The sequence below is a fragment of the Seriola aureovittata genome, chromosome 16 (assembly GCF_021018895.1).
Source record: "Seriola aureovittata isolate HTS-2021-v1 ecotype China chromosome 16, ASM2101889v1, whole genome shotgun sequence".
In the NCBI taxonomy this organism is placed as follows: Eukaryota; Metazoa; Chordata; class Actinopteri; order Carangiformes; family Carangidae; genus Seriola; species Seriola aureovittata.
In genome coordinates, this window is record NC_079379.1 from 14,486,824 (window position 1) to 14,504,518 (window position 17,695).

Genomic DNA, 17,695 nt, shown 5'->3' on the forward strand with positions numbered 1-17,695 from the left:
GCTGCAAGGCTTCACAATGAAATAGGAGCAAAACCAGGAATAGAAGACAGAGAAAAAAAAAAAGGTTGTGTGCATACACAGTACCTGCATAAACTTGAGCCAAAGCTGGGGAAAGGTCTGTAATGGTGAAATTATACCGGCCTCTTGCATGATGAATTCTGCTGCTTTGTCATCTTTACATCATTTTTAGCAAAACTGGAAGTTGATAATGATCCTTTGAATCATGTTGCGTAATTATCGGGCCAGATCATGATGCTACAGCTCATCTCTCTGGGTGTTAGCTGTCATAGATGTCCACTTTTGTACTGGATGTACCTAGACTGCAAGAGGACTTATAACTAGTCTGTCTGTATCGCTAAAGATGACATGGGAAACACAGATCTGTGATCTGTACAAGATTTCATGGCACTCCATTCGATAGATGTCCATATATGGATATGTCATCCACAGAGCTGCTCCGCTAAGGTAGCTAACAATCACGTGATATCCACTGGTGCAATCTTGGTTTGGTAACCTGTATGAAGAAATCTGAACTCTGTGACCCAGGTTGAATTTTCTAACTAACCAGGGAAAACATTCAATCTGGATTACACAGTGCTGGAAATCACACAGTGTGATCCTATGCAGCTCCAAGAAAGCTCAGTCTCTTAATTAACCTGATAGTCGTGCTGCCCAAAGGCCTCCTAACTAATCTGCTGAGTTCACTGTGTTAACTGGGGCCTTTCTGCCTGTTTAAACCAGACGGACGGATAAAGGGAGCACTGCTTCTACTGAGACACGTCCTTTGTCATATCTAATATACTGAATGACTTTGCAGTTGTAATGGGTCCCTCCTGTGGGTACCCAGCTCAGTAATGGGGTCAAACACAGGCTCAACCACCCTGTTAACAAAGTTTGTGTCTCTGTCTGTCTCGCTTCTTCACAGATATGAACATTTGTTTCCCTTTACAGCCTGTGAAACAGCGTCTCTTGCAGCCTCTCACTCACAGCCATAACGTTTGCAGCACAGGTGTTTTTCACACAGAGGCTGCTGCAGCGTTTGCCATTTTTGGGGCATACTGAGCGCATTCCCCTTGCCTGTGGGATACAGTGGTGAGAAAATAGCCCATAACCGCGAGCGAGTCTAGGCAGGACACAAGCCACTACAAACGTAATGGAGACATTATGGTCCCAGCAGGAGATGGAGAGGGAGCGAATGACTGTGCAGCTTCAGTTCACTCAAGGACAGACAGGTGGTCAAAACAGTAAAAAAAAAAAAGATGTTGGAGCCCTCACAGTCCTCCACACTGTGCAGATTTGTAATGTGCCATAGGGCCACATTCACCTACAGATGGAGGTTTGTCTACTCTGTGTAAACAGATAGTTTTTGATCACAGTGTTATTCACAACAAATAAGATAAAGTAAGAAAACTAACAAGATGAATAACTAGAATAAAATGAAATGGAATGGATGTAAAAATACCAGTAAATCAATAAATAAAATAAAAATGGTCAAACAAAATACTAAATAAAACAAAGTACAGTAAATATAACCAACTAAAATACAATATAAGTACTAAAAAGTAAATAAAAAAAAAAAGGCTACATTAAAATGACTACATACATGTATATTAATCAAAAAATAAGTGTAATGATATAAAATAAAACATAAAACAACATACAATAAATGACAGTAAAAAGTAAGTAAGGAAATAAAATAATTAAACTAATAAGTAATTAACCAACTAACTAAATAATTCACAGCACTTTTATTTCAGTATTACGGTAGCGAGGTAGGCCTATCAGTATTTTTTTCTTCATTTTAATTAAAGCCAATCTGTGTATCAAATTAAAAAAAACAAAAAACTGTTGAGCATTTCAAACAAGCTTTCAAGTTTTCTTTTCCTAGTGATGAGGAGCGGACATTAAAGGTGCGGCGATGAAAATTACGCGCACTTCCGCTTTAAAAGCGGAGCTGTGAGAGTCGCTGTTGATGCCGAGCCACAGAGCTACCTTCAGTTCGGCGGGTGTCTGCTGCACTGGGCGCAGTCTGCTCGCCGTCAGCGCAGTGGACTGGTTTATCTGCGGTGAAGACAAACACGTGAAACAGTCCCGTGTTTGGATTTTAAGTCCCTTTGTTTTTTGTGTGCGACAGCTGGGGGACGGAACTTTACGCAGGGGAACGATCGGTGAGTCTGCGAGGCAACACCTGAGGATATTTGTTCAGGGTGAATTTGAAACCAGTTTGCGTTCTCCTCCCAACTCCACACTTGTTGATGGGGCACTAACAGGTTTTCCCAGCAGTCATCACGGGGATATTCTTATGCGTAATTTGGATAAAACCCTGTCCGACGGCGGCAGGGCGACGGAAGTTTTAAGCTGTGAGGGTTTGTGGCAGATGGTGATGATGTTTGGCGACCGGTAACAGCTCTCGGCATCAGATCGTGTTACACAGGCTGCTACCAGGTGAGCAGCGGCATGGGGAATCAGATGGACAAGCTGTCACATTTAAGTTACGCAGAAGTTCCCACAGTGGACCCGAACGGCGTGGACACGGAGGACGGACCACGAATCGGCGTCTCTTACATATTTTCCAACGATGACGACGAGCTGGAGGAAGGCTGTGCGGTCGACGGCACGGAAAAAGACCCGAATCAGGAAGAGAAACAATACGACCAGCGCGACGAGGTGGAGTGCGCCGTCTACAACAGGGATGAATGCATTTACGAGAAGAGCGTGAAGTCTGCCAGCCTGGAGGTTTACTCCCCGGAGAATCTACTGAACAAATGTAAAGCAGGTGACCTGGTGGAGTTTGTGGCCACGGGACAGTACCCGCACTGGGCGGTGTATGTGGGGGACTTCCAGGTGGTGCACCTGCACAGAGCCGAGGTGAAAAACAGCTTTCTGACAGACGCGAGTCAAGGGAGGAGGTGCCGGATTGTGAACGACTTGTACAAGTTTAAAGCTCTCGGTGCGGACATGGTGGTGCAGAACGCGATGGAGCAGGTGGGCTTAAAGGACCGAGAGCTGAGCTGGAGGAACTCCGAGTGCTTCGCAGCCTGGTGCAGGTTCGGCAAGAGGGAGTTCAAAATGGGTGGGGAGATACGGATAGGCAAACAGCCGTACAGGCTGAAAATATTCATGTCGGACAAACATTCGCACGTGCTGGAGTTTCAGAGCCTGGAGGACATGGTCATGGAGAAGAGGAGGAACGATCACCTGGGCAGGACAGCCGTGTTGCAGGAGCTGGCAACTCATTTCAACAGCGTGGAGGAGACAAAAAGTGAGCCGGGCGCTGACTGACGCCTTTCTCATGCTCTTCAGAGATAATTTGCTTTGCAAGTAGAGTAGCCTCTACCAAACACAAACTGGTACAACCTGCTTAAACCTATAGCAAGCCTGCACTCCTTCGTTTTGGTTCACACGCCATGATTTCTACTTGAATTTTGTCATTTTAATTGCGCATTTTGGTCCGTGTTTCCATGAGTTTATAGCAACGTTATTGCCTTAAAGCCACAATTCACAACATCCTCTGACTCTATATGGCCTTAGCAATTATGAATTCAATTATCTGAAAGAAATTGAATCGACTGAATTAATCGATGGGCTTGTTTGTGGCTCCTGCAGCCCCTCCAACCCCCCCCCCCCCCCCCACACACACACACACATGCATACATACAGAATGTATAGTTTTATAAGAGCTTTACACATCTGTCTTCAAATGTCATGATTCTGTAAGTAGAGTGAACGTGTCTTTATTCATAGTGTGTCCTGTCACTTGATCCTTGTGTGGTTTAACTTCACCTCTCAGCTCACCCAGACAGTAAAGTGTCAGAGCTGAAAACAAGAGGGATTCTCTGCCTTTTCGAGGGTCATTCTCGCACCAGCACATCTGAAGAAAATGTTGTGGAGCTGGCCTGTGTTACACTGATCGAGTAAGTCTGTGTGAAATGTACCCAAAGTCCGAGTAAACCATGAATCATTGTTTCTTTTTCAACAGAGTCTTCTGTCATATTGTCTTATTTACATGCATTAGGAATCTTTCCTCCTTGAACACACGGTGTCTGTTTGATCAATTAATGCTGAGTACATGAGCTGTGTATTTAAATGGGCAGTCCTGTCCTCATCATGTGATATAAAAGTTTTTATTTGTTTTTTTTTTACATCAGTATAACTTGCTGGGTTACAGAGGTTAAATGTTTGACTTGTTGCAGAAGCATTTTCTGAACTGGTTGTCAAAACAGAGAAAATTCAGTAAGTATTTTCCCTGGTAATAGTTCATGGTCTGTTTTAGCATGTAATCATTTGAAAATCGATGAGTGGTGACTTCACAAACACAGGCTGCATCACCACAGCTAACACTGACATAGCTGAAATGTTCAGTATTTCATCCGCATGATTTTACTCCAAAAAATGTATTATTTCAGAAAACTCCTCGCTGCTTTAAAGTCAAAGGTTGCTAGACTTTTTATTTGACTATCACCAAAGTTTTTAGACTTCCATGAGGCTGACGATCCATCCAGTGAAAGATTACAGCAAGATTTCTAACAAGTCTCCTTCATGTGAAAATGCAGTTATAAGCCATTAATGACCCAGTTTTGGGTTTCCCAATTGTGAAAGAGCCCGCAGAGTGATTGGTCCGTATGACTGCTTATCTTGGGAAAAAGTGGCTGCAGAAGATCTGGACCAAAATTAATTTATTAAGAACTTAGGAAAAAATTAGTTAACGATTTATTACCCATTAATAAAGCCATCAGTTACAACCTTTATAAAGTGCCTTATTAGAAGGTGGTTCTGCTTGATTTATGGTTGATTCATGGGTTGTTGTGAGCTAACTTTTGGTTTAATCCTGGTGTTTTCGTCTCAAATTTGGCTCACTTTTAACTGAGGTGTCACCATGGCAACCTGCACCACGGGGCTAATCTACCTTGAACTAGGGCAGACTATCAAAATATATAACACCTGCTTCCTCATCAATCAACTCTCTGAGAAAATTAAGGCCTAATTCCTGCGGGCAGTACCGTGACTAGTTGGGTGAAAGATTGTGTTGATTCCAGGAGCCAACAGCTGGAAAGGGCACACAAAAATTGCATTAGGATTAAAAATGAACAAATAGTAAAAAAGCTAAAGCAATATTCTTTCAAGCGATCCAGAATTCCTCCTTGGGGCCACGTTAGGGCATTCAGCTGAAACTGACAAATAACAAAGTGGAACTATGAATAGAAACAAATTGATCATAATATCAACAAGCTAAATTTGTCGTTGTATATAAATTCCCCTGCATATTTTTTGGTAGCGATTTAGATAACAGCCCTGAAGGACATGTGGAAACACTGTAACACAGAGTGTTTTTACAGCATCAATGTGATGACACACCTTTCTGTATCAATGGAAAGAATAACTGCTGCGACTTCATCATGGCAGCGATAAGCTTATTTAGTTGTAGTTGTAGAAGCCTACAAAAATCATCCACACATGTTCACTTCACATACAAGGTATAAAAGTTTATTGTGTGCAAACGGATGTGGCGAGAATGAATATAATGGCTGCTGGAGTCAATCTTTATAGACTTTATAGACTCTGGTGTGGTAGACTCACATCCTCCACATCTATTTGTCTGCTCCTTTGTGCCTCAGTGATTTTTTCAAGCAAAGATTGCAGTTTTTGAAGCAGGAACAACTGCGCTGTGTGCACTGAATTGTTCCATGCAACAGAATAAGGATACAGTCAACATCTATAGCTTAAAACCTGTAGCTGCTTCCCCTACAGTTTGAAATACTAGAGTATTTAACTTGAAATCATCTGTGACAGTCTGTCAGAGGTCTGAATATTCTGTTACAATTACCACAGGGAACAAACAGTCGAAAACGGTATGCTACATGTGCTACATTTTGACCACATTTGTACTGGCCTCCTTAGACACCATGTGCTGCCTTTCACAGAGGTTGGTTTGATGTCCCTTCCAGCACTCTGATTAAATTAGGACATTTTAAAGCCTCCATAGGGTCTTGTCAAGCTCAGCCCTTCCTGAGTGTATTAGACAACTTATATTGAATAAAGTGTAATTTAACAAGACAGGAGCGCAGCTGTGCAGATGTTACTGCTGTAGCTGTGAAGGGGTAATAGTCTCATGTAAGTAATGTGGGAACATCCTGTATGTGAGGTGCAGTGGTGTTACAGGTCTTGGTTCTTGAGAGGTTTGGCAGAATTTGAACTTCACAAGAGATGAATGTCAGTGCGATGAGGCTTAGAAGGCGCCTTGTTTGAGGGTGGACGTGAACTGTGAGCACGTCTTCCTTGTCAGACTGTTTCATTTGAAGGCTTGAACAAGTCAAAGTATCCAGTTGCTATATGACAAGAAAAAAGGGCAAAGCATTACATCATTTTGTTTTATATTTCGTATTAAGTTTTAAAAACCTCCATCTGATCAATGCATTTCTGTCCATAATTAAATCCTATAAACCTCAAAATGTGAAAAATCTGCATGTTCAATGTCAGTCTGTTAGAAAGCCACTTATTTGAAGGATTTTCTAGCAATAAGTGTTTGTGCCTTGAGACAAGAAGGAGGAAGGCAGGTTGCTGCACTAAAATACTTGAAACAAATTCATTTAAATTGGAAACAAATAGAAATATTGCCACCACAGATGGGCAGATTTCTTTTCACAAGTTTTAAGAAGAGAGGAGTTTAAGATCTCAATTTAGAAGCAAAATTCACAGTAAGACAGAGATTTTTAGATCTTCTGATCCCAGACATTTATCTTGGACGCCCTTGGGGAGGGGGCTCACGGTTGGGAACTGCCCCATTAATGAACTCTTAACCACCGGCTCTTTACGCAGGAGGTCTTCTGACCAGGACTTTTTCTGCTGTGACTCAGTCAACACTCAAACGCAAAACTTTGTTTGACCATGTTGGCGCAGGCTCTGGAGCAGCATTCAGGTCAGATATAAGTGTAAACAGTTTTAAATGTCATCTGAAAACCCTCTTGTACGAACAGACCTTTTATTGATGTTCTGTGTGTGTGTTCTTAGTTTGTTTGTCGGTCTCATGCTGTTTTTGGATTGACTTGGGAAGCACCTTATGATATTTGATATAGAAAAGTGCTTTTTAAAATAAACTTAACTTATTGTAAACTTCCTGAGAACTGTAGGTGAGGTAGAGAGCAGGTTAAACTGGTCATAGATATGAACATGTGAGTGACATCATCGTCTCTGTGATGGACATATCCTGGATGTTTCCCTCCCTCCTGCTGCATGCAGAAATGGCCTGATGGGATCGGCTGCACGACCTCCAAATTAATATCACTAAGGTCATTTTATTTATATACAGAGCGTTCCCTCTGTAGTATACAGTCTGACTGCACTTACAGTGAAGCAGCAGTCATCCAGCATTAACTGTCTGCCAGGCCATTCCTCCGGATGGGATGTGAAAGCTTGGACATAGCAGATGCAACCCAATTATAATCAACTGCCAGTGCTTGCCTCCAGGTACCTCAGCCTGTCGCTGCTACTGTGTAGATTTTGTTTCTGTCGGGTGCTGATGAACTGATGAAATTAGTTGTGTTATAAGAAAGCACCACAATGGAATTCATGTCCCACTGTGGCTTAAATGCAAACACTCAAAGAGACATTTACCTTATAGTGTGTGTTGGACAGTGCATTTTAACAAGCTGTGTTTTCATGATTTTGAAAGTGTGCTTCCCATATCTTTACTGTCTGTATCATGTAGATAAGTAGATTCCTATGAACACATGAACAGTCATAAACAGGTTTAAAAAACCTGTTTGGGGGGCTCATCTTGATGTAGTCCTGTCCTCATTCTCACCACACAGGATTGATTTAACATTGGAAATACCCTATTTCCCAGCCTGTTATTTAAACACTAACAGAAGACTTAGCACACCATCAGAAGCTTTCAATTCAAGGACCTACAGACTGTGACAGATAGGCAACATTTATTTATTTTTGCTCAAGGTTGTTGATTCAGTTGAAGATTCTGTAAACAAAACTTTAAGCAATAATATAGCAGCAAACAAATTTTTATTTTATTTAAATGCATAGTGGAATAATGGCGTCCTGAGCAGAGAACTAAGTCACATCACCACCAACACATATGTTATAATCTGAGATTCTCTGTTCTTTGTTTTGGTATCCCATCTGGCAGCGCGTTCATGTTAGTGCGTGTGCACGTGCGTGTTATGTCCTCCGTACCTTTATGAAGACACAGGCACCGCCCACGCACAAGATGGCACCGTGCAGTGCCCTGCTGTTCAGGTGAAAGCTACCTTTAAGAATTTCCCACTGAAGAAACCACGTTTTCTGCAAAAAGGAGTCCTACAAAAGAAGAGATGAGACCAGAGCACAGGTGGGCTGGTCATGCGGACTACTGTCTTAAATCCCGGTCGCGGTGGCGTGTAAAAACATCTATAAAGGTTTCTTTATTTTTTAAAGTTTTACCGGCTCCTTCAGTGTCTTTACCCGCCGTTAGCGCCGCAGATACGAGGCTGAATTTCTGCCCGCGGAACCAACACTGGTCTGGCAAGATGGAGAGCTCCACAAGCTGATGAAGAGCTCCCGCTTGACTCAGGAACTGGCTTTTCTTCTCCTGGATGCGTAAGTAATGGCTTCATAATGTTACATGTCTGTTTTTACTAGTGACTGGCCACAGGAGGCATGATAACGTTAGCTAAGTTGCTGTTAGTCATATTATGAATGTGCTAGGCAACGGTTGCTACCGCTAGCTTGCTTACTGCTAGCTTTGCTGCGGAGCATATCATAGCAATGACAGCGTGGGCTAAAGGTTGTGGCCGGATTGATTTTTATTGGCTGTCGTGTACGCAGAGTAACGTTATTCCGTTGTGCTTCTTGTTGTGTGTTTAGCGTCGCTTTCACTGAGTTTAGTAACACGTTGCTGACTGAAAACGTGAAGGGAGGAGAGGGGGAGTTGTGGCCGCCGAGGCGTTTGTTTTGGTCTGAGTTGCTGGTGGTTTAGTGCGACATCTAGTGACAATCGTCTACAGAACATTTAATGCCGATGCAGCTAGTCTGGCCAATTCCAACGAAAAATACCTATCAGCACCTTTACATTTAATTAATTCCTTAAAACTCATCTAACAAAAGCTCTTATTTCTCATATCTTTAATGATCAAGAAAAATACCATTAATGCCAAAACATAACAAGATTACGCTAAAGTCTTTTTTAAAAATCACTATAAAATGAAAGATGTGTCACAAACCTACATAATTTCACCCCAGCTGAATAAATACCACATCCCAGCTTTAAAAAGTGAAAAAGTCAGTGGAAAAATGAGTGTTGAATCACTGCAGTATCCAAAAAGAGATTGATTCTTTTCCAACCGCAAGGCAACATGCATAAATATAGGTACACACACATTTATACAAACCTATACTTCTATGAACAAAAAAGAACAAAACCCCCAATTTAGCCCAAAAAATGGAGGACCACCTGAGGGTTCTTTCCTGATAAGAAATCAAGTGTGAATAAACTCATTAAAAGCTGCAAGTGCTCATTCAAATGCTTGTAAATGTTTTCGGATTCAAGTCTGGTTCTCTTGGTGGCATGACCTGTCTGGACAAACAGAGAGGATGATGGGAAAAGGTCGGCTGATTACACCTGCCATGATTGGAGTGAATAACAGCCAACCACAATAGCAACACAGCCTTTCTTTGTGTGTTTGAGTCATGCCAAGAACAATCCCCAGTGCCCAGAGGACAATTAAGATACTGTGATGTCGTGCTTCTCCTGATAGGTTGACACAAAACATTTTTAAAGGAGAAATGCCTGAACAACTCGCATTAGCCAAAAATCATTGGAATAAAACAAAACAGACTGATTCATCACTGACATGGTGAATAATGAGAAATTTGTGAGGTGGTTGTTCTGAGATGGAAACAAACTTAATTTTAAAGCGGGACTATAAGCATGTTTCCATTTTCAATTTGTGCTTTAAAAATATATTATTAGAAAAAAATTTGAATATTACAAAAAAGTTTTTTTGGTTTGTGTATTGAAAAAATAAAATGCGACCAATTGAAACGGGCTTATCAAATAAATAAGGAAGCATGTGACTGAAACTTCCACTTCACTGAAGAGACTAAAAGTTGTAGCGCACCAAAACATCAGATCTATGTGGAGGGATGAGGAGCCTGTGACCTTGCTCAAATTAATATGTGGAACAAACATAAAAGCCATTTCATCACATTTCCTACATTGCTTTCCACCATTTGTGGTCTGGTTCTCTTTTAATTATGTCATCCCATCATGCTCTCTTCTTCTGCAGTGGTTTAGTGGCACCTGACTGCAGAAATATGCTGCGCTCTTATTCTGACTTTGCTCCTTATTGTGACTTTGGAGCATTCACTCATTATTCCAACTTGGTTAGTGCTAATGATAACTTTGTAGAAACATAAATAGGATAAATTAACTTTATTTGTGGTATTCATTACCAAATGAAAGATAGGGAATTGCTCCTATAAAATTAGCTGAACTGATTGTATTAGTGTTAATATTATATTTTATTTTGATGTAACTGCCAGTGGTGGTGCATTTGCAGCCAACAGTTTGTTGACATGTATGTAGTTCTTTTAATTAAGATATTGTCAGTGTCAGTGATATCTCCGATTCGGAATTAGGATTTGGAGGATGACGTAATTACAGTCTAAACAGTATGATGTGAACACAGTATTAGTGCCGCCAACTGTTGATCTTGATGCGTTCAACTTCTAATATCTGCATAACAGTAGGTGAAATGAAACGCACATTCATTTGCATTTACTTGTCTCCATATTATCTGTGATTTCAGTTAAACAGCAATATCTAACTTTGCTACCATTCGCTGAAGGTGGCCATCATAAGCTGATGGTCATACGAGACGAGTATGTAGCATTTAAGACTGTATTGAACTGAGCAACTTTAGCAAAGTTTATTGCTCATGAATTTAGCTTTTCATTTGAGAGAAGAAGAAGCTGATTCTCTTTCAGAAGTTACCTTCGTCTTGTTTTTAAAGATAGAAAAAATCATAACTGTCGTGACGGATTTAATTAAAGTGCTTGTAATACATTTTTACCAACAAGCTGGTTTTAGCTTCTGATACACTGACACCAGTTTTTTTTAGATTCAATTATTCTTCTCAATTTTTTCAATTCTAATGATTAGGAAGGCTGCCCGGGTGTTTTGCCCACAGTGTAGCCTGGAGCAATGGTCTTTCGTTTGAAGTCCACAGTCGAGTGGCAGCAGCTGAGTGGCTTGAGACGCAGAAGAGGCAGGTGCCGTCATTGTCTGTCCAGGCTTTGTTTATCCGTCCATGGCAGCTCCCACTGGCAGGGGTGCTTTGAGCTGGTCATTTTGAGATGATAGGACTTTGTGTTTGCAATCACATGAATTGAGTTGTTTTAAATAATTTGAGGTAATTTGCATCAGCTAAGTAAACACAAGCTATTAAAGGCATGCTTATGTTAAGCTTTTAGAAAAGTGTTTAACAGTCTGATGCATCAGAATCACGTTATGTCTTCCAGCAGCCCTATTTATCCATGTTATGGGAGACTTGTCTAGAAAGTCATTTTGCTGCATGACACGAGTCTGGGAAATCAAAAGCAAATTTACATACTGTAACCCAACAATAAAGGCTTTTCTCTTCTGTGTTAACGCACCATTAAGCTGCTAAATTGGAGAACACAAGGGCAGAGTGTATGAGTCAAAGGACGCGGTGGCCCAACAGTTTCTTCTTATCACACCCTTATCTGTTTACACAGCTGTATATGCAGGCAGAGATCAGATCTGAAAGGGCAGAACACCACGACAAATTAGCCGAACTCTTCAGTTTGAATGAATCTAATGATTTTTTTCATTGCACCAGACACCAGACCAGACACCCTTTATCAAGTCAATTAGCAGCTCCTATCTGAACATCTGGGAAGCTATATCATTTAATTTAGCAATCATTTCCTATTCATGGTTTAATGACTTTGCAGTTGTTCTAAGTTAGTGAGTGCTGATGTCTTTTATTTACCTTACTTCTAATTATCCTTGTTTGCAAGTTCAATTGACTCAAAGTGTCTCCTTAGTTCTGTCAAACCATGTGTGCAGTTGTGTAGGCAAATAATCATAATTGGCAATTCTTCTACTAACATGTAAGTATGAGCTCATCCAGTATAAGCTTCAAGTCTAGCGGAAAAATGTACATGCTGCTGGTGCAGAATAACACCTAAGATGAATCAAAGCTCTGACTCATTAACTGATGTTTTGCATAAATTCCAGACTGTGTTAAGTGAAGGTGCAGTGAGCGTGCTGTCCTTCTCCTGCTTAAAAAATCTCTAAGATCACAAAACAGTGGGCTAAATATATTAAGTGCTGTGTGAATTATATGTAAATATGTAATATGCTATGTGAGCCTGCCAGATCTAGGGGACATATTATAGCTGAACTCTGCTGCCCTGGCTGCATCCCTGCATTTACATCCTCATTATGTGGCAGCCTCTGCACAGGCTGTGTTGGTTTGACTCCCTCCTGACCACAGCTGTTCCACTGTCTAAAATAATAAGCCGCCTTTAGACTCTTCAGAGGCCGTTTAAAAGTAAAAGAAAGCTTACAAGATGGGGTAACAAGCAGGAAGGAGGTGCTCCAAAATCGATTTGCATTCTGCCTCTCCTCCTCATGCAGCTACAATTTCCCCCTTAACAAACAAATTAACAGCAACTTTCATGAGGCTGCCTGAGCAATTACTTGTTCAAAACGCGATGCTCTTGAAAGCACAGAAAATTGTGCTGCACCACATTGCCAATTTTCATATTAGTTATGAATGCATGTGAGACTTTGTAATGACTGTCATCTGCTTGCTTACAGTTATTTTCAAACAAAAGGTAATTTTCAGAATTCACTCAAGTGTACCCCGTCTTTCTCATTACATCATCTGGCTTTTGGCCATTTGCATAAGTGATGATGGATATCTGTTTACATTGATTAAGTTATAGATAAAAGGCAAATCACCCTCTCAAAATAGTATAAAGGAGAAAATGTTTGTGTACAAATGTGGTCTTTGTGTGTTTTCCAAGCTTGTTACCCAAATATTACCCTGCTCCTCAGACATTCTGTTTTATTAGATTGGAAGAGCACATGATGCAAATAGGCCATAATGGCATATTCTCCTGAGCCCCGGCTGAAACAGAGCATATTGGTCATATAATTTTGATGGCGGACAGACTGTAGTAGACGGGTAGATTGTCGAGCGATGGCTCCTCTCTGCCGGGCTGCTGCAGACAGCTGAGGGCACGCTCTAACTGGCACATGCCATCTGTCTGGAGATCCGGGGACCAAGGTGTTGCTCCAAATGCGTGTCACACATCATCTTCATTGTGAAATCAGAGCTGGATAGCAGTCAATCACTCTGAGGCTGAGCTTAGGTTTTCATGTTTTACTTCAACTGCAGCTGAGGTCAGGGCTCAGGGAAACTGAGATGATCCAGGGCTGAAGACTGATGGTGTACAGCAGGAAGTGAATTTGAATTGTAGGCTTGATAATCAGCAGGGACTTGAGTGCCCCCTGTGACTTCATCAGCTTCAGGAGCTAGCAGTCTCGTCTCTCTCCATATAGTTAAGGGCTTTGCTTTACCTGTCTCTACAGAGAGGCCATTTGTTCAGATAGAGTGTCAGCATGCTGAGCTTCCTCTGCTAATGATTCTACAGGCGGTCGGCAGTCGAGGAGCTGTCACTAACAGCTTTGCCAAAAGAGAGGACTGACTCTGGTTTTCACTGCAGGGAGGTCAGCCAGCATGTTACACGACATATCACTATTCATGAAATTTTACCCTCTCCTGTTTAAACCCCTTGGCTCTCTCTTCCTTGATTTCCGCTCGTCTTTGGGGAGCGCACTAGGGCAAATGAGCATCCTTGTACTAATTGCTGCTCATTTGCATAAATGTTTGGCTTCCAGATGCCAGGAATGAGGCAAGTAGGGATAACAGCTGGTTGGGTCACCTCTCCACCATGTGTGAGTGAACTCTGACCTTCACTGTGGCTCTAATTCTCTGGTTCTCTGTCTGAAATTTCATTTATTCAAATCCCTTACTTTAAAGCAGCTCTAATCAAGGTTTTTACAAATATGTATAATGTATGTGTAATGTGAAAGTGATCACTTGTGATCACACTACCCCACAGAGAATTATCACCTGACCCTGCAGTTTCGCTCAACTATACGGAGCATTTTTGCATGTTATGCTCATTGTTTTGGTTTTATGACCTGGGATGAACCCACACCAACAGTATTGGTTTATTCTCACTGATGTCAGTGTGTTGTTTGACAGCATTAGGCAACTGTTCTCAGCAAAAAAGCTCTAAAACTCCCCTATAAACAACCTGTTTAGCACAAAACACAGCAAAAAGACAATGTTAGCAAGTAGTTGGTGAACAGAGTGGAGCATTTAGCAGTTTAAAGGATCTATTTCTAAGTTTTGCTATGGCTATATGGCTAGCATTAGCATTTACAGCTGTTTACTCACCAGTCTTAGCAAAAGCTACAGCCATGGTCGTGTTTACAAAATAAAGCAGCCTTGGTGCTGCAGTGATTCGGTATCAGATAATGACGAGACAGTCTGACCAGGCTGGGGCTAGTTCGTTAGCGTGCTAACTTCAGGACAAGAATAGAACCGAATAGAGATAGAAGCAAAACAAGAGGGTTGCTTTACATTGCTGGAGACAGCTCTTGTCAAGTAAAGGAATGAAGTCTGATGCTGGACTTAAACGTAAACAGCTTTTAATGCTAATGTTGGCCATGTAGCCATAGCAAAACTTAAAAATAGCTCCTCCAAGAAGCAGGTATTTTTTTTCCGGATTCAGCGCAGACAAAAATAGAGTTAAACGTGAGTGAATATTGGACTAACTGTATATTTGCCAGTTTTCCTGACATTTCTCCAAATTAATTCTGATGTTGTTCCGTGTCTTCTGGATGTGCAATAGGCAACCATACACTAACAATTTCACCATATGAACCCAAAAGGTGATAATATAACTGTATGGTGCTCACAGCTCGTTTCCGCTGCTCCCAAGTGGCCAATCAGTTATTGCAGCTTTAAGGATCTGTCAAACACCACTGGATGAGATGAGAAGGCTGCACCTCATTATTTCCTCACCCAAACTGTGTTAAGAGAGAGGGTGGAGGATAAATTCAAAAAGACACCGTTTCAGATTTGTGTCATTGGTGCTCACCATGTGGTCCAGCTTCTGCACTATAGCTGCTGCCAGGCAGGAGCAGAGCCCCTTTTATGTCCTGACACACAATACTCACCCAAAGCTGGTATGACAGAGAAAATGAACCTGACAATCAGGCTTAACCTAAAAAAAATATCAATATCTGCAGGTCTCGCTGAAATTATAACACGTTTGATGACAGGAAATTATATTATATATAGGTATTAAAAGAAAAGAAGTAACATTCAGTATTAAATACTAGTGAGGCATTGTCTGAAACACAATGTTTTACATTATGGTGCAGTATGCTTTATTGTGTCATTTCTTCTGTGCACCATAAGAGCCAGACAATCAGAAGCTTTTAAAGGACACCAATTCTCTTCCTGTGAACATCAGGGGACAAAATCTGAAAAGAAAAACACGGCACGACTACAGTATTTTAACTATTTGGTTGTTGAGGGGACATTTTTAATCTAAATTTAAATTTGTGTTTGCTGCAAAACTTGCGTCATCAGTGAATTCAAAGTGAAGATTATGAAACGGTGGCAAAATAAGAAGTAAAGCAGTGTAAATCACACTGTAATCGTTCCAAGAAAAACAAAGAACCTAAGTTATTCACTTTGATGTTTACCAGAGGTGAGATATACCATCCAGGTACATTTACTCTGCATTTGTATTCAGTGTGTGTGTAAAGCCTAAAATAATGAACTCACCCTCATGAGGTACATTTTCATCACTCTCTGCCCGGTGGGTCAGCCAAAGCACAGGAAATTCCAGTACTTCAAGAGGCTTGATTACGATAATAACAGCAGCACAGAAAACAAAGGATCAAGTCAGACGTTTGGGGAGTATAAGGCTCGAGAGCCTTATTCTGATTAACACGGGGGTGTTTTAACAGCATGTAATATCAGAGGGAATGTTAATAACACCGCGAAGAGTCATGCAGTGCCACCATTCGAAAAGCAAGTGTGTACCAATTACACTGCAAAGTGCAAGTAGTCCATATTTTATTTAGATCTCCCGTACCTCAGTGTGTTTGGCACCGACTGTGCAGTAATGTTGATATTAAACTGATATAATGAGGCTTTTTTTTGCTGTAGGAGGGTATAGGTTTAACAGTTATACAGCTCCATCTCATTGAAGCACTTTAGCGGAGTCATTTCTTCTTCATCAAAAAAAAGGGGCCTGCAGGTTTATAGAGTAAGACTCAGTCATCTACATTGTTAGTAAGAAAAAGCAAATGTCCTGTTATTGTTAACTTTGTTGATATTCAGGCTTGCTTGTTTTCATTCCCGTAATTTGGTTTTTATTCCAGTTTTATGAGAAGCAGTTTGCAAAGTTTGTCGGCGACCCTATGAATAAACGTCTTTATTATTATCCTCACACTGACATATCTACCACGAGTCGGTCATCACATTCAGCGTCCCTTATCACAGGAAGCTGCATTCATGGCTCTGCGGCTCAGTAAAAGTATGGCCGAGCTCTCAGGCCCAGCTGGAGATGGGTTGTGAACCCAGTCATTAGGGAAAAAAATATCAGTGTGTATGTGTGTTTGTGAATAGACTGCAGAGGGCTGCATTCGCAGGGGCCGCACAGAACCCTGCCATCAAGGTAACTTACCTGTCCTTGTATGCCTGAGGCTTGTACTGTACAGGTTGAAAACTGAAAATAAGCCTCACATCCTCCATACCCACACCTCAACCCATCAACCTCTCCCTTCAACAGCAGCCGTATGTGTCAACCAAGAGAAGGTCCTCGTGTTTGCTTAGGTCAAAGTCATCTGTCAAACCGCCGAGACGGCTGGCTGACTCCGCTGAGGTAATTGGTAGCATTGCTGCCTCCTAGGAGATGCTTGACAAAAATCTTGCCATGTGTCAGGGAAATCCGTTCAGGGGGCACAGACTCTTGTTCCTCTGATGGCTCGCTGTGCTGGGAAGCAAACGCACGCTGAATGCGACAACACATGAAAGAGACACACAGCCGCGATCAGGCACGGCAGCAATCAAAGGCAGTTGACACTTTTTTGCTCCAGATGAAATAACCACTACATACAAGAAGCTTTAATCTGCGACCCAAGTGCCTCGAGAAGTCCACAGTTGCGAAGTAAATTGTTGGTATAATGAATGGTGTTTAAAGACAGGCCAGAGTTTTATTGCTGTTAACAATGGATATGTATGTCTGAAGAGGTGGTTTGAAATGTGACATATTTGTGTCTTAGAAATCACCCCTGGTGATGTTTTAGCTCCAGGCCAGGGATAACTTCCAATCACATTTCAAGGCCAATTCTATGGTTGCCTGGATACAGACTTTCATATAAGGAGGAGCTCCAGTCAGGTTTTTATGATGGCTCAGCCAAGTAGTGAAAATCTGGCACCTAGTTAACCATCTTCCTTCTAATTCTCCTGTTTTAAGTCTGCCAAGGAAATTATGTTTTTCTTCCCTTTTGTCTATTTCCTTGTCAGTTAACAGAAAGTATTTAGCAGACAGCAACGAAATTTGGGTGAAAGTTAGACTACGG

At 41.4% G+C, this 17,695-nt stretch overlaps 1 protein-coding gene across 1 annotated transcript; it reads left to right on the forward strand.

Annotated features, from left to right (window-relative positions):
* Window positions 1-1,957: 1,957 nt before the first annotated feature.
* On the forward strand, window positions 1,958-3,963 carry lratd2a (LRAT domain containing 2a). The gene has a single exon (XM_056398481.1). It carries the CDS (start codon window positions 2,458-2,460, stop codon window positions 3,280-3,282), a length of 825 nt encoding a protein of 274 aa, XP_056254456.1. The 5' UTR covers window positions 1,958-2,457; the 3' UTR covers window positions 3,283-3,963.
* Window positions 3,964-17,695: the final 13,732 nt, after the last annotated feature.

What these genes read in the sequence shown, in the direction of transcription:
- lratd2a (XM_056398481.1), top strand. Translation starts at nt 2,458, where the DNA reads ATGGGGAATCAGATGGACAAGCTGTCACATTTAAGTTACGCAGAAGTT.